Raw genomic sequence first — 26,252 nt, 5'->3', positions numbered from 1 at the left:
CCAAAGTTTTTAAAACTGTGCCAGTAATAGACCCAGCCTTTTATTTTGATATTTACAATTATTTTATTCTATTCATTTCAAAACAACGGACATGCAAATTTTATTTATGAGAACAATGAATCTGAAATAACATTTGTAGTTTGCCCAATTAAATTGTGTTTATTTTTTAACATGCATGATTTCTGTGATTTGAATATTTGTTTATTGTCAAAACCTTTTTAGATTAAACTATGATCACTAGATTCGAAATTTAATACACTACAAATACTATATTCATTATTTGAATTTCTAACATTATTTTAATCAAAAGAAATACTACAAAATATTATAGTTGTTATGCACAGGTGTCAATGGAAATATAGTATAATATGAAATCAATTGAAACATCTTCAATTTTTCACAGGAGTTGTGTTTCTCTATAAATATTCAACCAAATAATTTAGACAACAGAATAAAAATTATACCACTGGATTGGAAATTCATTTACCTACAAACTTTATATTGAACTATAATTGATTAAACCAAAAGAAATACTAGAAAAATAAGATAGAAATGCATAGGGGGCAATTTTTCAATATTCTCCAATAACCTCCTATGCAGTAGGGGTACTTATAGGGGCTTATTATCTATTGGCTACTGGTTATCAATGGACTGATAAGCCATGCAGTGGCAGGCCTAATATGGCTGATTTGACATGAGGGAAAGGGTTAAGACACCAGTGTCCCAAAACTGGCAAATACAGTACTTCCTCAAAACAAGCCTACAAATTGTCAAGGCGAGTAAGATGCCAATGATACCTCACTTTACATGGTTAAAATACTAATAAACACAACAATCATGTTGCTGTCTCATCTGTGTTTCCCCGTTAAAAATAGCGCATAGCGGTTTCCCAGTTTAAATCATATCTATTTATAAGTACAGATAAATATACCGGCGCTATTTTTAAACTAAATACTTGGATTTTAAGTAAGGAAGTAATATTCAAATGAATTGTACACAACGATGTCAATTTTATGTAAGTTTTTGACAAATTTCTTTTTAATCTTGCAATTGTATCATCTGGTGTCTAGCTCCTTTAAGGTTATAGGGCTATGAGAAAGTTAGATTATTTGTGGGTTGGATTCCTTTATATAAACATTTCCCATTTAAGATGATTGCTTGCACTATAACTTGTTTTGCATGACTGTCTGAGACTTATCCTTGGAATAAGGAATTCACTTACAAGTTGTTCCTTACTTTTTGCTTGTCTGATCGAATTACAATGCTTGTATTGAGCAGGAATTCTTAGAGAACAAATTTAAGGGCTAACTAGTAAATGAGACAACTGAATTGCCATGCCAACGAGCGGTACATACAACTCACATTGTTATGGCTGCAAAGTCAGCTGCATTTAAAAAGATTGTTTGACCAGAGTCAATTAAGACCACAAACAGGGTTCAACCATTGTCAACCATGGCTACATTATTAATAGTCAACAATTAAGGTCAACCATGGTCTCAGTCTTGATTTTCATTGTTTACCATGACTGACCATGGTTACAGACTTGAAGCTCAATGAACTCCATGCAGCCATGCACAGGTTAATCATGGTCAGCCGTGATTTTCATTGTTTATCATGACTGACCATGGTTGACCATGGTTGATCATGGGTGATTTACAATGACAGCCCATGGTAAGACTTGAAGCTCAACGATCTCCATGCAGCCAATTGCACAGGTTAACCATGATCAGCCTTGATTTTCATTGTTTACCATGACTGACCATGGTTGACCATATGGTTGATTTACAATGATAGCCCATGGTAAGACCTGAAGCTCAATGAACTCCATGCAGCCATGCACAGGTTAACCATGGTCAGCCGTGATTTTCATTGTTTATCATGACTGACCATGGTTGACCACATGGTTGACCATGGTTGATCATGGGTGATTTACAATGATAGCCCATGGTAAGACTTGAAGCTCAACGATCTCCATGCAGCCATGCACAGGTTAACCATGGTCAGCCGTGATTTTCATTGTTTATCATGACTGACCATGGTTGACCACATGGTTGACCATGGTTGATCATGGGTGGTTTACAATGATAGCCCACGGTAAGACTTGAAGCTCAATGAACTCCATGCAGCCATGCATAGGTTAACCATGATCAGCCTTGATTTTCATTGTTTATCATGACTGACCATGGTTGACCACATGGTTGACCATGGTTGATTTACAATGATAGCCCATGGTAAGACTTGAAGCTAAATGAACTCCATGCAGCCATGCATAGGTTAATCATGATCAGCCTTGATTTTCATTGTTTATCATGACTGACCATGGTTGACCAAATGGTTGATCATGGGTGATTTACAATGATAGCCCATGGTAAGACTTGAAGCTCAACGATCTCCATGCAGCCATGCATAGGTTAACCATGATCAGCCTTGATTTTCATTGTTTACCATGACTGACCATGGTTGACCATGGTTGATTTACAATGATAGCCCATGGTTAGACCTGAAGGCATGAACTCCATGCAGCAATGGTTTAAACCATGGCTGGAGATCGTTGAGCCAGGTTTAATGATGGACAACCAATTGGTCAGCACTTTTCATATTCCGTAAGGGTATGGACAACATGAGTCCCCAGTATGGATGTCCTATAATGCATGAAATAGTGGGCAGTATCTGTTAGGGATGGTGAGAAGAAACGTTAAAATCACTCTGGAACACATGCAGGGGCAGTATAAATGTTCCATGAAACATTTAAAGAAAGCGTCAAATATGTCTTTTTCCTATTTACGCAGAAAGGTTGGCTTTAAGTTACATTATTTTCCTAATAACCTTCTTGTAAACACTCCAATAAATATCTGCATACATTGAAAATTGAAATTGACAGTTTTAGGAAGCATCCACTTAAAGTTTTGCATATATAATAAAACATGTTTCTCAGTGTCTTGCAGGATGATCTTTTCCAGATCACGCGTTCAGCAAAACAAGAGGGTCTCTAGCGAATGTGACTTCATAATATCAGAGTCACATCGCAAGATATATGGCCTTGGTTTAATCATTATGTATTTCTCAACAAATGTGAAGATATTGATGATAAATTATACTTATACTTAGACATTCTTGTTGGCACGATGTTACGCAAGATTGTGGTTACAATTGCGCTGTGGGGGAAACTGAAGTACCTGAGAAAACCCACTTGTCCAGCTACATAAGTGATCACTAACCAAACTCATATATTTGTGCCCAGTCCGGGATTCAAATTGAACATGGGTTTCCACGGTGAGAAGCATGTGAGCTAACCAGACAACAATTTATGGCCTTAAAGCTTGAATTGTTTTATTGGGTTTTTCAATTATATCACATTACAGAAAGCAATACAGAAAAGTTCATGAGGATATCTCTAAAATTGCTTAAGATATATGTTTACATGTAAGACCATGCATTGCCCATTTTGGATACAAAATATGATGTCACAACCATGCATTCATTACAAAAGTACATAAATAAAACTCCTGGACAGACATAATTAATATCTCAGTCTTTTTAATTAGCTTATAATCTTATTTTTATCCTTGGGTGGACTCTTTATGGTAGAAAGAAAAAGATAAGTTTAAGGATTTCTTTCAGCATTTTATTTCAACAGACACTTATATGTACATGCAGTTGAAATATGTCCGGGCGAAAGCCATGGTTGCTATAGTAACACAAGTAAATGTCATGAATTGTCAAGAAAATTATGCCACTGTCACAATTCTATTCAAGTAAAAAGTTTGAAAGAAATTAAAACTGCATTTTTCAATTCATTAATTTGGTATGATTATTTCATCTGTAATATTAACGTCTGATCATGGAAGGCCCAAAATCGTGTGATGTGGCTCATATGTAACAAATAAGTTTGTCTGCCAATTAACCAAGACACTCAAAGCACTCCCAATAGGCTCAAGATGTGCAGAATACAGTTTACACAACAATAAAACCTGAAAATGGATACATCTTGAAATACGTCTTTTCGTTTACGGACATTCTTGAGACTGACGAGGACAGAAGTTCACCATTTTATATCCGTTTTATTGCAGATTGTGTGGTAAATTTGCTTCCACTTCTAATTAGATGCTATTTTCTTGTCATTTAATACTATGTGATGACACTTAAAAAAGTTCTGATCACACTTTTTTCAACCTTGAATAGCATTAATATAACTGCAATGCCTGCTTGCAACTTTTATGGCCATAATTTCAATTATCTTCAGGAATTGTGTATGACTCCTGCAGCCATGCAGTTTTCATTTTATTTAATTTTTATTTTATTTTCAAAACAAAAAAACTGAATTGACACTTCAACTCCCAAGAAATATCTTATAACACAATTTGTATACCAAATTAGATTATAAGCGCAGTTTCTGAAACAATGGCATTATTGACTTCCAAATATACACAAGAGCGCCACACAGCAAATGCAAAAGCTCTTCTGTTATTTTCTCAGTCAAAAGAGGAACAATAACTCAATAATTATTAAAGACAGAGTTATAGGTCTTGTTATTCATGTGTGTATTGTATCGGGCAACAAGTGTACCAAGTTTCATTTGATAATTATTTGAGTTATGGCAGTTTTAGCACACTGACCACACAGCTGCAACAACTCAGGTAACAACAACATCAAGAGCTTGATACTTATAGCTCATTTTTTTCTTAAAAAACAACAACATATCCGTGAAAAATTTAAATTAACAAAGCACTTAAAAACAAAAAAATACCTGTTTATATTTGTGTCAATTTTTAGCTACTTTGACACTGAAATTTATAGCTAGTTAGTGAATAGTATCATAAATTTAGATTTTTTTCAAAAACATATATATATATATAGTGGCATTTCAACAGCACATTATCTTATACCAAATTTAAAGCTATTTGTTTACAAGGAAATCGTGTCTCACGTTTCATGTCACCGCGTTTCAATTGATAAACAAGAACCATTTACTTCATAAAATGAATGTAAAATGGACAATTGAAAGCTGCTGAACAGCAAGTTAAACATTGTTTCATTGTGAAGCTCGGGGCACATGAATACAACCAGTCTCAAGTCTGAGTTGAGACTCAAGTGGCAAAACTGAAAATCTTCATTTCATTGTAACTTTCCTATAAGTTTAGTATTAAGAATGAAATTTGCTGATTTTCATGACTATTTGAAAAAAAAAAAACAATTTATTTGGTATAAAAATGATCCTTTGAAATAGAATAATAGTGATTGGTGATCTGGGTCAATTAGTCTAGACTCAGAGTTGTTCATAATCATCATACCAGGGACCAGAGACTGAGATTGAAACTTGGCACACTGAGGCTCAGAGGTTGAGACCCAGGGCGCAGAGGCCTGAAGTGAGGATAAAAAACAGAATCGAAGTCTAAGTTCATGCAGACCCAAGTGGCACGACTGAAACTCTTCATTTCATTTTAACTTTCCTTCTAGTTGAGTTCTCATTGGATGACGAAATTTTGATGAATCTAATTACTGTTTGAAATTGAAAAATATTTATATTTATTTTTGTAAAAACAACCGAATAAAAAACAGCCCCAGGTCAGAAAACCGTCCTTTCCTAAATATACATTGTAAAAAATGTGCAACATTGAATTTGTCAAAATGGGAATGCAATTAGGTTATCGTTTACAAAACACCATCAGAAAGAACATTTTGCTTTGTATGTAGTATTGCATGGTTTAAATTAACCATCGCCATTTTCACGAACAAAAAATAATTTCATCACTGTCAACAAACATGGAGGCCATTGGTGGCAAACAACATTACCATTTTTTTCAATGCATCCTAATTAACCCAAAACATAGATTAAAAGTATTTTCCTCGAGTTTTTCACAGATTTTTCCCACATTCGTTTTATAACCAGTCATTTACGGTACTTCATTGATCAAATTTAATCATACTTGATGCCGATTCGCAGAATTTATCATAAACCAAACCAATAAAATTGATCATGCACAGCAATTTTAAAACAAAGAGAATTAAAGCGCCATACTTAACATTCTTAAAATTCTTATTCAATCAATAACTCTTAAATCAGGCTTTTTGTTCTTCAAAATCATAATAATTGTATGAAATATGCCTTTATCACTAATTTGTCACTCTTAATTCAAGGTGAAAGACTGTTATTTCATAATAACGCCTACTATATCTTTATTGTGTTAATCTGTCTAGGGCTTAGTTCACGAATTGCTGTAATTAAATATCATTTATCAAACTGTTTTTATTGTTTACGCAGCATTTCGGTTTTTTTTGTCTTTTTGAACATCATGAACCAATGACTGTAGATATGTTAAAGTACACAAGCCGCACTTCAGTGTACATTTCTTCACGAAACCTATTGATCATGACCTGAATTCAAAACCTAACAAAATTGCATCAAATTTCCAGTAATAAATTGATGGTGTTGCAAATTTCAAATGTTGCAAGGTTAACTGGTGGTTAGCGCAGGGGTTATATAACGCACTTGGGTCCCGGGTTTGGATTACAGGCCTTGGCGTACATGAGTTTGGTTTGTGCATCAGGTCAAGCATCAATTTGACAAATGGGTTTTCTCCTGGCACTCCAGGATATTTATATTATTATATTTATATATATTTATATTTTATATAATTTTCTTCACATTTGTAAAATAAACAAACTTTAAAACTTTCTTTAAACTATACCTCGCAAAATTGGCAAAAAATCCACACATTGCGAAAAATGGACCGCACAAATTTGAAATGATCTACAGTATTTAAATTGATAATTTATTATGCACACAATATGCATAATTATTCCTTTTTCTACAAGGTAATGAGTACATTAAAATGGTTTTAACAATTTTGTGTTTTTATGATTTTTTTTTAAATTGTAAAGACAAATATATCCAAGTAAAATGATACAAGAAATTAGGCCAGTCTCAAAGATATGCTGTTTTTCACTCATCACTCATCATACAAATGTTTGAGGCCGACATAGTTGATTTATCCAGATTTCAGTTTGTTATTTAAAGAACATAGCTTATTACCGATGTAATAGATGACATGAATTAAAATCTTAATGATTAAGATATGTATCGGATGAGTGGCAGTGGGCAGACCTTTAAACACCTGTGAAAGTTGAAATTCTTAATGAATAAGCCTCAAGGACTAATAATGATTGCCTTTCATTAACGGGAAATGATTCATCAACAATGTTAAGTTTCTTATTTTTAATTTTTGGTAAAAGTGCATGAGCACATTTTTCTCTTCTTTAAAAACAAAGCATACAGACCATCTTACCAAAGACAAAATGTCAATCTGCAAGAGTGCAGCTTTAAATTTTTTAATATAACTACAATCATCTTTTCTAAGAGCTTACCTCCGGTTGCTATGGTAATATTTGTCACTGTGTGTCCATAAAACGGGAACTGGAAAGGCAGCTTCGCAGTCTGAAATGAAATGAAATATTTCCAACATTTAAATTTTTTGTCAGAGACGTTTTTATTCTTTAAGTGGAAAAGATTTTAATATGCTTTTGATAGTGATTTCCTTCATCTGATGAACGTAAAACTTTCTCAATATTTTATATTAAAGCCGCACTCTCACAGATTGAACGTTTTGACAACTAATAATTTATTTTTGTCTTGGAACGAGCCTATTTTTGCGAAAAATTAATCCATGGAAACCAGTTATATAAGACTGCTGACAAAAAATTAAATCACATATATTTAAATCTAAGGTCCAAAATTGATGATTTATGCATTTTTCTTAAACCGTTAGTTTTAATTTTCGAACGGAAATATGAAAATCTACCATCTGATTTTTTGTCAGCAATCTTATATCATTGTTTTGCAGATATTTACGCATAAAATTGCTCTTTCCACGACAAAAAATAAAAAAGTTGTAAAAATGGTATATCTGTGAGAGTGCAGCTTTAATGGTGAAGATGTTTTTATTTATAAGCGTTACAATTTATTTTATAAGCGTTACAATTTATTTCAATATGCTTTCAGTATAAGTTAGCTAGGGTGTTGTACAAAAACTTCATTCCCATGTCTAAAACGCATTAAATAATGTTGCAGACATTTTTGTTATATTTATTAGCGTTATTTATTTCAAGATCTGTGAAACATGATGCCTTATGGGAGGGAAAACAGTTCGATTTCGAAGTCTCAAATTGGTGCAATGCAGCAGAAAAAAACAACAAATCAATGGAAATATGGTTCATGTAACTATATTTCAAGAATACCGTTAATGTCCTATTAGCCACACCTGGTGCATGTTTTTTTGAGAACCCTACTACAGCTGCCACTTATTAAGAATGATTATCAATTTTCCCAATCAGCAAACATTTGTTCAAATCCACTAAATTATATGAGCAGTCATGTATAGAGTTCTTAATATAAAATACCGACTACGCTTGACAATACCGTAAATGTCCTATAAGATACACCAGTCGCATGTCTTTAAGAAAACATTAGCTGTCACTAAATAAGAACAGTTTTCCCCATTCAGTAAACTTTTTTAAAATCAACTAAATTTGATGATCAGTCATGTTAACAGTTCTAAATATAAAATACTGACTTCACTTGTGACCCAAGTGCCCATCATAAAGATGGTAGGTGGAGTCAAAAATCCACAACTTAGCTTATCAGTGATTAAGATCCCCAACAGAATAGCTCCATATGTATGTATCCCATGCTGTTCAAATCAATAAAATGGTCAACTGAACATGTAGCTTCAATAATTACACGTCCACCAAACAGTCCTAGCTTCAATCCTAACACATCTTTCGGCAAGAATGAAAAATGTTTCGCTCTATTATCAACGTAGAATGATGGCGTGTACCTTAAAATATACATAAGGGTATCAGAGCTCATATAATGTACGTGTTTGCATAATGAAAAATGCAAATAAAGGTTTTTCGAATCAAGCGCAATCTTGTGTTTTGGTTCATCAATACAACTTTCCCATTAAAAACGAAATGGTATCTCATCATGTTTATGGAGCAATAGGATGTTTGTGTAGAGAACAGCGACCGACTGTTGCAGTATTCAAAATTATGTCTCACGGAACAAATAAAGAAGAACTTCTCCCAATAAAGTGAGAGACATAATTGGCCATCTTATTTGTTTAGTTGTTGATAGAGCAGAAAGGAAACACTAACATCAGGCTGGTGAAAAGTTGTCCAAAAAATTTATCACTGGTAGATAGTTCTCTGTGAAGGGCCTGACCATAGATTGAAATGTGTCTGGACATGGAATGCAAATGCAATGTAATCATTGGTCAGAATATCTGAAATGATATTGCTAAATCAGTGTTAAAATTACGAAAAAAATTAAATACCCTTTTATATTGCCAATACAGAGAAAATACCCCTTAAGATTTCTGTGTACCCTTTAAAGCTGAATGTCAGGGGAGTACCCTTTGACTAAAAAGGTAAGAGTACACTTTACCATGAACCATTATCTGAACTTATATTGGTCAATAGTATTATATGTTGGGGCACGCTTATGCCATTAAAAAAATTTGTGCATATATTGTCTTAGTATAATGGCAACATGACTGTGTGGAGCAAGTTTCATTTGCCTACCTGAAACAGTTTTTTAGTTCAGGCTGACACTAAAAGTTTTTCAAACCAACTACACCAATGACAATGACAACGACATCAATGCTTTTGACAATACCTCATTTTTTTCATGAAAAACAGACAAGTTAAAAAATGTGAGAAAGGGCAAATAATTCCAATCCAAACAATATCCATTTATATAAGCCTCAAAACCATTAAATAAACTTAGCTGAATTAACTCCCATTACAATGATGTTATTTGAAAACATCTTTTGATAACCACATGAAACAAATTTTTGTTGCAAATGATAAATGTTGTGGTTTATCTAATTATCTAAATTATTGGCTGACATAGCATTTAAAAAATAATAATCATTGTTGACCCAGTTACCAATCTTAAGTATTACATACAATTTATATGCAATCGAATTTGAATGTTTTTAGTAATTTTAGGTTAAACTAGGTATAGAGGTTAACAATCACCTAGTCTATTGTATATAGTTATTAGTACTTCAGTGATTTTCAAGAAATGTTCATGTATTGTGGATGTGAAGTGTTCATGAATTGTTAATGAATAATTCATAAACTGTAACTGATCATTTGCTGGTGGGAAAGGGGGACAGAAACATTTTTGTATTACATGTATATGAACCACAAGGGTTTATGATGTCATTGTTTATTTTAAATTTCAATACTGTGCTCTGATTGGATATAATCCTTTGTCAGTTAACCAATAATATACAATGCTTCACTTATCAGATATTCTTTTATAAAAAAACATATACTCAGCTGCTGAGATTTTCACAATTTTTTATTGTAATTAATAATAATCTTAAATGTAGCTTTAAGTAATAACATATTTTCAGCTGTTCATTCTGTATTAAGGTATGCTTGCAAATGTTCCTGAAAGCTATTGCGCACTTCATGGAATTAACACACTTTCAATCTTGTTTCATACAATGTGAACACATGAAATTGGTGGTAAAAAATGCTTTTGTATTGCAGTTCATCGGCGTATGAACACATTTGGTCAGGGAGCGGTAAGTAAAGTATGAAGGACTGTACGATCGCTCATGCACTGACCAAATATTTTATATTCCAATGAACCATAAATCTTAAATACTCATTATTTTAATTTACACTAATTTGGCCGATTGGGTAAATATTGAATTGGGATAATACGCAAAATCTGTGAAAGATGTGATACATCAGAACGTAGGATTCAATGCACTGTATACACAACGATATCAATTTTAGGCAAGTTTTTGACAATTTTCTTCTTTTTCTTGCAATTGTATCATCTGGTGGCTAGTCCCTATAACAGATACACCTTTAAAAGTTAACAACAACGTCGTTAGCCACATCGTTAATTTTAAAAGAGTTTTGAACAATCTGCCCTTTGTTTGCCAAAACAAACAAAATTGTACCAAAAAATAAAGCTGAAAATAACGCTTCCAAGAAAATCTAATGCTGCATAAATTTAGCTGTTTGAACAGCGGTGACATCAATTAAGTAATTTGTTTGATAAACATTACACAAAAAAAATTATTTAATGATATTTAACTGCGACATAACATAAATTTGCCCAATCACAAGCATCGTTTTTGTATTATCACGTATTCTGAAGATTTTGCATTCATCAGATTATGAATAAAATTGAAAAGGTATGCGTTCATCTAAAGAAGCTTTATATAAGCGTTAACATGTATTTATATATAATGCATAAAAGGTAATTTAATATTAGGTTAAGTTAATACAGATGATTTAAGAGTCACCCGGAAGGTTTTCTTTTCTGCATAATCACTAGCTGTATAAATATAACTAGCTAGCTATAGCTGTTTTAACAACGAATTTTGAGCAGGTAAAAAAACTTATGTCTTCTGCAGTTACCCGGAAGGCTTATTTATCCGCATAAATATTGTGTAAAAAAACAACTTCAGATAAACAAATTCTGAAATGAGTGGCTGAAGGTGTAATGTTGTTATACATTATACAGTGCTTGAAATTACCACAAGCCTCATGATCAGGCGCAAGCACTGAACTGGAAAAAATGCTTTCTGGGATTACTCAAATTATTGATTTTATATAGCAGTTGCAGAGCTTGGCAGTAATGTTTTTGATGACCAGCAATTATAGTGTATGATTCCAGCTTGTTTATTCAAATGTCATATATCAATGACTGGTTAATGGTTTTAAGAAATTTATAATCATACAGTAAAGCTTTTCTGACTAAAATTCTTAAACAGACTAAACTGAGGAATCAGATTCAAACAAGAAAAATGAAGCTTTATTTTTTTTTAACTATTTGTCATTCCATCACATCAATAATATTCCCAGCTAAACTTGCTTTAAAGCCTGCATGACACATACTAAGAGACGCCTTTTTGATATCATCATATCTTTGTGGAGGAATGTTACACACAGTTGGATACCGAACCTTGTGATATTAAAGGCTATATAATAATTTAATTCTGTTTTTCAAACTAATGAAGTATTGGTGCATCTGTACTTATTTTATAAAATTACGATCTTCGTACCAAATAAGTACATGCCTTTGTCACGATCTTTTGTAATATGATCCGATAATAAAACATTACCCTTCATCTGTTATTCAGCGAATGAAACTTTCTCTGAAACTTGAGTTTGATATAATTGTTCTTTGCTTGCAAAGAAAATTGAAGCTTTAATCATGAAATAACATGTAATTATTGTCTAGGGTTTTCTGCCTTTCTTCATATACAATATGAGCCATATTATGGAGTCCGGGATTTTGCGTTACATCACACAAATTTCAGTTTAATCTTATGTATCTGGAGAAATACATGTGATATACAGATTTGTAAAATTAAAGAAAATTTTCAAGACAAATAACTGTCTTTATTGATATGATGTTGACCTTTCAAGCAACTGTTACTTCATTTAAATCATACATTTATCATCCATTTTTCAGGTGTCCTGTGCGGACATTTTCAGGAGGGGTTGTTCAAAATACAAACTAAATATGATTTCTTTTTATGTAATCCTTGTAGGCTTATTTGTGTGAAATAAAAACGTGGACATTTTATTTGTATTTACTAATTTCAGTTTTATTTCAGCAGCGGTAATACTATTATTTTCCAAAATAAAACCATGTAATGCGACGTAACCAAATGTGTCCACCTTGTTACGTCACAGAAAAAAGCATTATAACTCATGACCTTGACATCGATGCATCTTCGCGCAGCATGATAACAACGTGATCGATTGTGAACTTTGATAATGTCGTAAACTGGTGGTTCTAGAAAACGTCGGATTATAATGACAGGGAAGTCAACTATCGGGTGCGAAAGTTGTGTCTTTTTTGTTACGTCGCATTATTTTTATATTAGTAACAAATACTTAGTGCAACACCTCGGAAACGCGGTATTATCAGTTCTGTTTACGACATCCATAACTGTTTCACCAATTTTCGGTATTTTCGTTGCCTTTTTACGGTACAAGACGAGCATGGCAACCTCAAATATGAACGAGGAAAGACTTCAAAAAAAAATTACGTCGGCAACAAATCGCGGCATTCACTGGTCGCCAAGAATGTATCATAATACGTCCTTTTATTTAGCAAAGTGATCAGTGATGTATGGAAACCCTTTACAATTATTTAATTTAACAGAAATAACCTTTTATTTAGTATTGACTGAAGAAAGTCGTGTCCCGTATTACGTCCATTGCATATGACAACCGTCTACGGCGATATAGATGATGTATACGCAAAAATAATGTGTTTGCATAAGTGAATCTATATATACTTTTGAATGGAAAACAATTTATAATAAAATAGATGAGATGCATTGTGATTACTCCAACTTTGTTTGTGCATAACAAAGACACCAGTGTGGATTTTGGTGTCCTGTTACACAATTTGTGCAGTTTTTGGTGTCCTGTTACACAATTTGTGCAGTGTTTGGTGTCCTGTTACACAAATTGTGTCCAGTTACATCTCACTTTGTGTCTTGTTACATCAATCTTCAACTAGGTAACAAACTGCTAAATATTTAACTAAATACATGATTCTGTATTTAAAGCAATTCAAATAAAGCTATTGATTGATGTAAGTGGTCTAAATAAGTGAAAACAATCAACTGGACTTCATAAGAATGCTTTGTAATATGGTGTCCAGTGTTACTAACAATAAAACTTAAAATCCACATTCTTTTGTATTTAAAGCTAGAAGTGTTATGCCATTTCAAATATAATTGCTTTAGATATTGTTCTATCCTAATACAGCAAAAAATTTGACAAACGCAAATATTAAAAAAGAGGACACCACAGTGTTTGTGATGTAACGCAAATTCCCGGACTCCATATTATGGCTCATATAATAAATATCTTTGTTTCATTTAATATCCTTCTTGTAAATTTAATGTTGCTGTGGTAACGGTTATATACTTTTATAATGAAATATTTCTTTAGAAATAATATACTATTTGCGCAATTAAACTTTGAAGCTTTATAGAATTACTATGTACATCGTGTAACACTATGATCTGGCTGTTGATTGAACTTGGCTGAAATTTCATGCCTATGAACATTGGCACTAAATTCAGCAAAGATTGGATAAGAAATGCGCAAGTAAATGAGCAGACAATGACAAGCCCTGACAACATGATCCCTGACAACCTGATAAATATGTGTGACACTGCAGATGATGACAAGCCCTGACAACATGATCTTTGATAGACTGATAAATATGTGTGACACTGCAGATGATGACAAGCCCTGACAACATGATCCCTGACAACCTGATAAATATGTGTACGACTGCAGATGATGACAAGTCCTGACAACATGATCTTTGATAGACTGATAAATATGTGTGCAACTGCAGATGATGACAAGCCCTGACAACATGATCTTTGATAGACTGATAAATATGTGTGCAACTGCAGATGATGACAAGCCCTGACAACATGATCCCTGACAACCTGATAAATATGTGTGCGACTGCAGATGATGACAAGCCCTGACAACATGATCTTTGATAGACTGATAAATATGTGTGCAACTGCAGATGATGACAAGCCCTGACAACATGATCTTTGATAGACTGATAAATATGTGTGCGACTGCAGATGATGACAAGCCCTGACAACATGATTCCTGATAGACTGATAAATATGTGTGCAACTGCAGATGATGACAAGCCCTGACAACATATCTTTGATAGACTGATAAATATGTGTGCGACTGCAGATGATGACAAGCCCTGACAACATGATCTTTGATAGACTGATAAATATGTGTGACACTGCAGATGATGACAAGCCCTGACAACATGATCCCTGACAACCTGATAAATATGTGTGCGACTGCAGATGATGACAAGCCCTGACAACATGATCTTTGATAGACTGATAAATATGTGTGCGACTGCAGATGATGACAAGCCCTGACAACCTGATCCCTGACAACCTGATAAATATGTGTGACACTGCAGATGATGACAAGCCCTGACAACATGATCTTTGATAGACTGATAAATATGTGTGCGACTGCAGATGATGACAAGCCCTGACAACATGATCTTTGATAGACTGATAAATATGTGTGCAACTGCAGATGATGACAAGCCCTGACAACATGATTCCTGACAACCTGATAAATATGTGTGCGACTGCAGATGATGACAAGCCCTGACAACATGATCTTTGATAGACTGATAAATATGTGTGCGACTGCAGATGATGACAAGCCCTGACAACCTGATCCCTGACAACCTGATAAATATGTGTGACACTGCAGATGATGACAAGCCCTGACAAAATGATCTTTGATAGACTGATAAATATGTGTGCGACTGCAGATGATGACAAGCCCTGACAACGTGATTCCTGACAACCTGATAAATATGTGTGCGACTGCAGATGATGACAAGCCCTGACAACATGATTCCTGACAACCTGATAAATATGTGTGCGACTGCAGATGATGACAAGCCCTGACAACATGATCTTTGATAGACTGATAAATATGTGTGCGACTGCAGATGATGACAAGCCCTGACAACCTGATCCCTGACAACCTGATAAATATGTGTGCGACTGCAGATGATGACAAGCCCTGACAACATGATCTTTGATAGACTGATAAATATGTGTGCGACTGCAGATGATGACAAGCCCTGACAACATGATTCCTGATAGACTGATAAATATGTGTGCAACTGCAGATGATGACAAGCCCTGACAACATGATGTTTGATAGACTGATAAATATGTGTGTGACTGCAGATGATGACAAGCCCTGACAACATGATCTTTGATAGACTGATAAATATGTGTGACACTGCGAATGATGACAAAGCCCTGACAACATGATCTTTGATAGACTGATAAATATTCGTGACACTGCAGATGATGACAAGCCCTGACAACATGATCTTTGATAGACTGATAAATATGTGTGACACTGCAGATGATGACAAAGCCCTGACAACATGATCTTTGATAGACTGATAAATATGTGTGACACTGCGGATGATGACAAAGCCCTGACAACATGATCTTTGATAGACTGATAAATATGTGTGACACTGCAGATGATGACAAAGCCCTGACAACATGATCTTTGATAGACTGATAAATATGTGTGACACTGCAGATGATGACAAGCCCTGACAACATGATCTTTGATAGACTGATAAATATGTGTGACACTGCAGATGATGACAAGCCCTGACAACATGATCTTTGATAGACTGATAAATATGTGTGACACTGCGGATGATGACAAAGCCCTGACAACATGATTCCTGATAGACGGACAAATATGTGTGACACTGCGGATGATGACAAGCCCTGACAACATGATCTTTGATAGACTGATAAATATGTGTGACACTGCGGATGATGACAAAGCCCTGACAACCTGATCCCTGACAACCTGATAAATATGTGTGCGACTGCAGATGATGACAAGCCCTGACAACATGATCTTTGATAGACTGATAAATATGTGTGCGACTGCAGATGATGACAAGCCCTGACAACATGATTCCTGATAGACTGATAAATATGTGTGCAACTGCAGATGATGACAAGCCCTGACAACATGATCTTTGATAGACTGATAAATATGTGTGCGACTGCAGATGATTACAAGCCCTGACAACATGATCTTTGATAGACTGATAAATATGTGTGACACTGCGAATGATGACAAAGCCCTGACAACATGATCTTTGATAGACTGATAAATATTCGTGACACTGCGAATGATGACAAGCCCTGACAACATGATCTTTGATAGACTGATAAATATGTGTGACACTGCAGATGATGACAAAGCCCTGACAACATGATCTTTGATAGACTGATAAATATGTGTGACACTGCAGATGATGACAAAGCCCTGACAACATGATCTTTGATAGACTGATAAATATGTGTGACACTGCAGATGATGACAAGCCCTGACAACATGATCTTTGATAGATTGATAAATATGTGTGCAACTGCAGATGATGACAAGCCCTGACAACATGATCTTTGATAGACTGATAAATATGTGTGACACTGCAGATGATGACAAGCCCTGACAACATGATCTTTGATAGACTGATAAATATGTGTGCAACTGCAGATGATGACAAGCCCTGACAACATGATCTTTGATAGACTGATAAATATGTGTGCGACTGCAGATGATGACAAGCCCTGACAACATGATCTTTGATAGACTGATAAATATGTGTGCAATTGCAGATGATGACAAGCCCTGACAACATGATCTTTGATAGACTGATAAATATGTGTGCAACTGCAGATGATGACAAGCCCTGACAACATGATCTTTGATAGACTGATAAATATGTGTGACACAGCGGATGATGACAAAGCCCTGACAACATGATTCCTGATAGACGGACAAATATGTGTGACACTGCGGATGATGACAAAGCCCTGACAACATGATCTTTGATAGACTGATAAATATGTGTGACACTGCGGATGATGACAAAGCCCTGACAACATGATTCCTGATAGACGGACAAATATGTGTGACACTGCAGATGATGACAAGCCCTGACAACATGATCTTTGATAGACTGATAAATATGTGTGACACTGCGGATGATGACAAAGCCCTGACAACATGATTCCTGATAGACTGATAAATATGTGTGACACTGCGGATGATGACAAAGCCCTGACAACATGATCTTTGATAGACAGACAAATATGTGTGACACTGCAGATGATGACAAATCCTGCCAAAATGATTCCTTCCGATAAACTGATAAATACCTGTGAGACCAGGGACAATGACAAAGCTCTTTCAACAACATGATCCCTGATAGACTGATAGCTATGTGTCTGCCGTGCTGCAGGCGACTTAAAAAAAACTGAACTACATGCTTGTATGTACTTATAATACATTATTATTTATAATATAAAACAGAATGTAAGGCCACACCAATTAAACATTTGTTTTATGGACTTTCAGATATTTTGCTGATAAGCCCCGTTTGTAATTAATGAATGCCAAGTCACTTCCTATACCCACCACTGCTGTTCGATGACTGTCCGAAAGTGTGGTGTGGCCAACTTGGTCCAACAATTCTACCCAGTAGCTGTCCGCCATCTCACGAAGAAGCATCGTTGATCTGTAGTAGGTATGGTCATCCTAAAATCCATAACAGAAGGTTACACACTACTGATATTGTGCTTAATATTATGTGAAATAAGTATGTTCCCACTGATAAATAATTAAACTAGACCAAAGCAGTCCTCCATTGAAATGCAAGCAAAAGTTACAAGTGGTAGATGTTAGTCCAGTCGCAGGACAAATTGTGTGACTATCAGTACATATTTACATAAAATTTGCCTAGTCTTTGTATAGATATAATTTGACGTTTATATTGTATAACACGCAAGGAGTTATGATGTTATTGTTTGTATCAAAATTGCACTCTGATTGGATTAGCACAACGTCATTTAACCAATGATATACGATGTTACAAAAATTAGCTATTATTTTATAAAGCTTCATTTCTTTCAGAACAAATACTCAATTGCAGAAAATACTACTATTTTTTTTTGTAATGAATAATCATTTAAAATATAGGTCTATGTATTGATCCAATTATTTCTCACATAGATGCTGTCTTAATGCAGTAGGGCATTTTAATGAGTAAATGACCAAGAAGCGCTAGCACACTTCATTGAATCCGCTCCCATGTTCTACTGAATTCATACAGCATAAACACAAGAAAAAAATTGTATCAGGACCTGAGGCTTGAATATCACAGGTCAAGTCATGCGACTGGTCCCATTTTTTTGCTGAAATTTACTGACAGGAGATTAGAAGTTGTACCACTTTCTAAAGGACCTTAACTCACAACCTCTAAAGCAAGGACTGTAGCTACCAAATTTTCCTTCAGACAGAGCACATACCTTGCCTAAATTTTTTTTCATATCAGAAACTATACAGGAATGCAAGGACTAATCTTGCATTCTGCTTTTAATGCATAGGTCGGGGAGGTGGGGTGACTCTGGCTTAAGCAGGGTACTCACATGCATAATATTGTAGTCCAGAAGATTGGGTGCAGTAGTCGTATCCCCTTGTGCTGGAGCATCACCAGACTGTCTCCGATGCCTTTCCTCCAACGATATCACAGACGCATCTTTTAATGATACTGAGTCTATATTGTACGATATATCTGAAAATACAGAAGCATCTTGTAATGATACGGATTTTATACTAAGGCTGTATCTAAAAACACATTAAGGATTTGAATGTTGAGCTTTGCTTTCATCCAATATGGTTTCCTTTGCCCCTTACATCCCAATTTTTATTGAGTCACCTAGACTATAACCCTGTTACTTATAATATATGATTTCTACAAAGTTCTATATTTGATGCATTATCAGGTATTTATTAGTAATTTTTAGCCCTAAAAAAGGACCAATTTGCTTGATGACATAAAATATGAAGAGTGTTTAAGGTTCAAAAGGGGTCATCTAGGGAAGGTTCACCCAATGGGTGATGACATCTTATGCAAAAATGTTTCATTTGAAACGAAACAAATGCTTGCAAAACAGCTGTTAACTCAATTAATATAGAAATAGAAGATGTTACTTAAAGCCCTCAGTATGTCCTTTAAAATTTGCATGCTCTATTTTTTTTCTCATTCAATAAACACATTTTGCAATCACTTAAATTAGCCTATTTCCGTAAGGCCATAAAGAAAAATCATTTTTAAAGCTTCCATCGAGATCTTCCAAATACAACATACTTAAATTGCCAGCAAATGAAAAATCGTCAAATTTTCTTCATTCAGATATCAGATGCAGTTGTTCAGAATTTCAATTAAAAGATATAATAAATTACATCATATTTAGGTATTTCATTAACTACATGAAACACATACATCACTCGCTCAGACCTTCTTATCAAACTCATTACAACAATTATCAACAAGAGATGTTTGCAAACGTTCCGCCCCCCCCCCCCCACTCCCCCCAAGGGCCATGTTGTCAAGAATATTTGGACAATTGAATGAAATTTGCATGGACAAAAAAGACAGGTGATATGTCATTGACAATGGATATGCCTTTGAGGTAGTTTTAAGATTATGACCATTCAAAGTGTGAAGATATAGCAGGTACATTTTTAACTCATGTTCATATGATGACTGATATATGCATCAACATGTATCCTCTTAGCAGCAGGGAATCATAAATATGACATAATTTTAATGACCAATCTGTGTGGTGACCTTGACCTTTGATCCAATGAACCTAAGGTTCAAAAGGGGTCATCTACTGGTCAGGGCCGACTTCCAAGTCAAGATTGAGGGCCATTGGTGCAGGCATTGTTGAGTTATCACTCGAACAACCTTTACGAATTCAAGATCCCTGAGACCTTTACCTTTGACCCCTTAAATCATTAGATTCATCTACTGGTCAGGCCCAGCCTGTTTGATGACTATAAGTCCAGGCATTGTTGAGGCCCAGAAAAGCCATGACAACTTTTTCATGTTAGAGGTCACAGTGACCCGATGAACCCTTAAATCAATAGGAGTCATCTACTGGTCAAGCCTATCCTTCATGTCAAGTTTGATGACAATACGTCCAGGAATTGTCGAGTTATCACTCAGACAAGCTGTGGTCTACCGACAGACAGACAGACGAACAGACACACCTACCAACCGACGGGCATGTGCAAAGCAATATTTTCCTTCTTCTTCTAAGGGGGGATAAATATTAAAGGAGGCAGGACTAAGTCAAGGTAAAAAAGGTGTGTTTTTTTTAATATATATTTGCAATACCCCCCCCCCCCCCCCCTCCACTCTCCCAATTCCCATCCTCTAATACAAAAAAATCACAACCAATTTTCTTGTAATTCTTAGAGTCTTTAGGAAAACAATAAGCGTGAATTGACATTCTGGCTTCCAACAATCTTGTCACCATGAGAGAACAATTATTGACCAGGCATTATTTTACATAAAAGAATTATGGAATGAACAAGCTATAAATCATATTGAAGTAAGCGTTTTACCTTTGTAATGGACATTGAGTGTTTCTATTTTTGAAAAATCAATTCCAACAAGCTGGGAATAAGTTATTAACAAGTTTTTGTCTGGTTGTTTTCTTTGGAGATATTATTTTGCCTTCAAAGAATAGAGTAATCGAACATTTTAGACAGAGAAAGCATGCTGATGATTTACTTAATATTTTCTTTCATATTTTAAATCAGAACAAGGCAGTCCAAAGGACGGCTATATCCCCCGCCCTTGTTTTTTAGTATATTTTGTTTTTCTTGCAACCTGACTGGTACGTCGAATCTGACCAAAAATGTGCACAACCACTGGTCAAGAGGTGGAATATAGGAAATACACGTTGTTTGATCGGTAACCTAAATTATCTTTGATATATGGACATATTATAAAACGATATTTTTAAAGTTATTCATATTGTGTGTAGTGTAGGTAAGATCAATGTCAAGGTTATTTTGGCTAAAAAGAAAGGAAAATGAGTCCTTGATTTATAACATCGATGAAATAGCAAGCCTTAAGTATTTTCGATAAAGTAATGTGGTAATCCATCAATACATAAGTAAGTTATAGCGCGGACACGAGCATGTTTACTCTGACCTTTAAATGTCTCGTGTGACCTTGACCTTTGAGGTATGGACCCGGGTCAAGGTCACTGCACATTGTCTCAATGAGGACATTATTTGTACCAAGAAATATGGTAATCCATCAATGCATATGTAATTAGTTATAGCTCGGACATGAGTATGTGTACTCTGACCTTTAAATGTCTCATGTGACATCAAGTTCTAACCCTGACTAGATATGTTATGGACAGACAGACAGACAAACGGCCGGCCGGACATTCGTGTGTGCGGACAGACTGACAGATGGACGAAGTGCATTCCTATAATCCCCTTCCCACTATTGGTGGGGGATTAATTACTGTCAATTTTGTTACAGAAAAATTGCGTTTACAGTATATATATTCAAGAACTAGCACCTATTCATATTAAGAGTCAATAAATTCAAGTTAAGCACAAATTAGCATAATGCACTGCTATTCATTTATTATACTTTTAATAAGGATATCATTGATATTTAATATTCAATCATAGATATGTATTGGTTTATAATTTTAAAAGAAAATCGATCAACTTTGTAATCATGGTCTGTTAGCAAACATGATATACATGCATGTTGATTAGCTGACAGATTTCTTTACCCCTGGCATCACTACCATCCTTGAATTGTAATCATGGTTGAAGCCATCGTGATTCACGCATAACGATTGAATGAGTGAATGCTAAACCCCCGGCTACTACCGTCCTCTAATTGAAATCATGGTCAAAGCAATCATGATTCACGCACAACAATAAGCTGGCCAATTGCTATAACCCTGGCTACGACTGTCCCCTAATTGTAATCATAGTCAGAGTAATCGTGAATCATGCAGTACAATAAGCTGACTGAATGCTATAACCCTGGCTACAACCCGTCCCCCTAATTGTAATCATGGTCAGAGTGATCATGATAAATGCACAATGATAACCTGACCGAATGCTATAACCCTGGCTACATGTACAACCCGTCCCCCTAATTGTAATCATGGTCAAAGCAATCAAATTGATACATACTTATAAATCTATACAATGACCGACTGCTATACCCTTAACTACCACTGCCCCTAATTGGATTTCATCACGCAGAGAGGCTATTGATCATACTTAACAAGGCGTGAACTACTGAGTTCTTTAACTGGTCTTCTACAGCCCAGATGAGGAAAAATATTTCCAGTGATATTCTTAAGACAATTTGCAAGCGGTCATTTTCAATCAATATAATAACACAGCTCAAATGACCGTCTGTTGGATATAATTGGACAATGTTTTGAATCTGATATACTCACAGTTTGTTTTCTGTTTTCAAAAAAGCAACAAACAAGGTGAAATGGCAAACAAAACATTAAATTTAGTATTAACTTTGATCATATTATGAGCTATGGTTTGTTTTGTATTTAATTGCTATTTGAGGGCAGTTTAACTTATGGTCCTTGATGTATATGTAGGAATTATCTCTTGGAATGTTATCAGGTAGTCAGGTGACCCAAAGGGTATCCAGGGGGCTTACTCAAAAAGACATCTCTGAACTTTAGTTGATTTCCTAAAATTTTCAAAATCAAATTCAAAGAAAAGTGTTATTTTTTAACATCAAAGTTTGTGCATATAATATATTTCAATGAAAATTTAGTATTTCAGAAATTATGAAGTAGGTATCACAGGAGTATAGTGAGATACGGATATAAAGACAATCACTTCAGTTAGGAAATAGATGTTTAGAAAAAGTGCCCCAGACCTTTTAACCCTTTAGCGCATGTATATGAGATAGGCTGACATTTAAACACTAACTGACAGGAGTGCTGCGTGGCAAATGACAACATTTGTCTTTTGTTGTTTTTAAGGTCAACAAGGGACATAACCCAATAATACTTTAAGCCAGAGTTATGAACCTTGCTGTACATATATGTATTGTCTATGAAAACAATTGTGAATATCTTGAATGTTTATTTGAGTTCAAAATATTGGCCTAAAGGTTTATGTTTTTGCACTACTTAAGACACCAACACTGATCACACCGATGTTTATAAACATGATATCTCGACTTTTTCTTCAGACACTTGCTATTAAATGTCTCAAAATAAGCTTAAAGTTTACAATAGCACCAATTTCCTGTCCTACATAGTTCTATTCCAGTCCTGTCATGAACACAGAACACAGACTTTCCCACTCTCTGCATGAACTGTTAGAATTTCTTGACAAAACTTGTTTTAATGATTCTAATTACATGTATCGAAGCATACATTTGTATCTCAAGTTACTAGAAATAATCAATTACCTTCATGTTCAAATCTGCAGAAGTAATAACATTCTTGTCAATGTTGCGTGTTTATAGTTCATTTTATAGAGATTCTTTCATTTCTTATAAAAGGACACCCATTAAACAGAGTTTCAATTTTGTAATATTATATCTTCTACATTTTTTGACTACATATAATTATTTCTTGGTAATTAAATTTTAAAGGTCAAAGCACTGTTATATAAGCTATCATAAAATCCTAGAGAATAATTTTTTTGTCCCTTATGAATAAAACACTGAAAAATACAATGAAATTAGAGACACAAAGCAATTAGGGCTAAAATGACAATGAACTATAGTCACTGTAAACATAATATTATTACTTTTACCATTATATATTTTTCAACGATTGTGAAGGAAGCTACGATAGCTTATACTAAGTCACTCTCGTTGGCATGATGTTGCGCAAGAGTGTGGTCTTGTGTTGTGAGGGTAACCGGAGTACACGGAGAAAAACTCACTTGTCCCGCTTGGTGACCACTAACCAAACTCACATACGCCCAAGCCGGGAATGGAACCTTAAAGGTCGCCTTTGTGAGAAGCGATTGCGCTAACCACTGCGCTAACCGGACAATGACAGGGTTGTGGTAAACATAATATTCAGGGCTTCCATTAAGAATTTGAATCTGGAAGTATGAACTCCCTGTCCATCAAATTTGGAAGTTTTTCACTGAAATGTGGAAGTTTAGGTCTCCTGAATAAGATATCTTTTTCAACTATTTTTCAATTAGTATAAAAAATCAAATAATTTGCAACATTAACTTGCCAAATTCACATACTTATACTATAATGATTCATCTTTCTTAAAGACTGATTGAAATTGTGACCTTAAAATTATTATTGAACCCAGGTTTTGATATTTTGAACTTCCAAGCTTTCAACTTTGGAAGTTTAATTAAAAATTATGGAAGTTTTTGTACTTCCAAGGAATCAATTTTGGAAGTTTTAACCCATTTCTAGGGAGTAAATACTTCCAAACTTCCTTTAACGGAAGCCCTCAGATATTACTGACATCAAATGCACAAATACAAACCAACCATACCCTGATCAAAACTGAATGATGGGTTTATACCATCATGTTCAAAAAAAAATAAAATTTTATAAACAAGAGCATCACGGGAGAAGGTTAATCCTCAACTGTGTTGGTGGTATTTTTAATCAAACAAGGGGCATAACTAAATAATGATCAAAGCCAGAGTTATGGGCCTTGCTGAACATGTGTGGATTGTCTCTGGAAACAGGTGTACCAAGTCTCATTTCATTATATGTGTCAGTTAACTTCTGTTAACTACTTATAATGACAGGCTCAAGGATATAGGCAAGGTTAGAGCATGCTCTGAGATGCCCTGCCAACATAATGCAGACAAAGACACCATGGCAATCACATCCCCGTGACTCCATTTTTCGAAGCTAAAAATGATAATGTTTTGAAGCAACTGTTTATTCATATGTCCACCAGCCCTCACAATTTGTGTGAAAATATTTACTAAAAAGTACTATTCCGTTTTCTTTCTTGCTGAAAATGATTATTTTTTACAATTATACTATCCAACTACAAAAAAAATGCTTCCGACGGCTTAAAAGTTTCATTGCCTTGTCACCCAACTTTGTATTCCCTTAAGTGCGTTCAGAGAACAGAACTTTTTTTGATCTGACTGCAATTTCTCCTCAGCTCTTCTGGGGCTTTATAAGCACTAGACCAGAATACATCACCATTCTGGCATAACCAACTCAATGCGTAATCAAAACTCTTCACAATAGAGATTGTACCAGAGAAAAATAAGGTTGGTCAACTTGCATCACAGCAATCATTTATCACTGTTGTTTATTGTTTGAGAAAGAGGTTTCAACATATGATAATTGTCAATCCGGAAAAATAGCTGTGAGGTGGTCTGTTTGTCGGTATGAGGGATTCATGCCCAAACAAGGGGAAAGCGGCTTAGACTGCTTTTCAAATAATTTCCTAAATTATTTATATATATATATACATATATTTATATATAAATTCATTTGAAGGTACTGATCATATCCCTCTGTTTTCAGCAAATCTGAATGTCCGCATGAAAATCTAGTGAGTCCTTACAAATGAATAGTCTGAAGTTCCATTAAAGTTCTCATTCTGATGTCAAGATTTAAGTTTGAACTTTAATGGACTCGCTCATGTTTTTGGATCAAAATTTAAGTTTTCCCTGTTATACATCCCCTTTTATATTGAAGTTGGTTTTAGTGGGGTGCGAACCCAAGCCGGTAAAATATTATAGAAAACAGA

The 26,252-nt window shown here is 34.8% G+C and overlaps 1 protein-coding gene across 9 annotated transcripts in view; it reads right to left on the bottom strand.

Moving 5' to 3' along the window:
- Nucleotides 1–26,252, bottom strand: part of LOC128213170 (plexin domain-containing protein 2-like) — an 88,144-nt gene that overhangs the window by 40,902 nt on the left and 20,990 nt on the right. For all 9 annotated transcript variants that reach the window (XM_052918756.1, XM_052919076.1, XM_052919161.1 and 6 more), the window contains exons 2-4: nt 19,107–19,252; nt 18,097–18,216; nt 7,366–7,435 (exon numbers count right to left, since the gene is read on the bottom strand). In XM_052918756.1, the coding sequence (XP_052774716.1) occupies nt 7,366–7,435; nt 18,097–18,216; nt 19,107–19,252 (336 nt within the window). The remainder of the gene's footprint in view (nt 1–7,365; nt 7,436–18,096; nt 18,217–19,106; nt 19,253–26,252) is intronic.

This window comes from Mya arenaria, chromosome 1 (genome assembly GCF_026914265.1).
Source record: "Mya arenaria isolate MELC-2E11 chromosome 1, ASM2691426v1".
Lineage (NCBI taxonomy): Eukaryota > Metazoa > Mollusca > Bivalvia > Myida > Myidae > Mya > Mya arenaria.
Note: the sequence above shows the minus strand (reverse complement) of the source record. Positions and strands in the feature narration are given on the sequence as shown.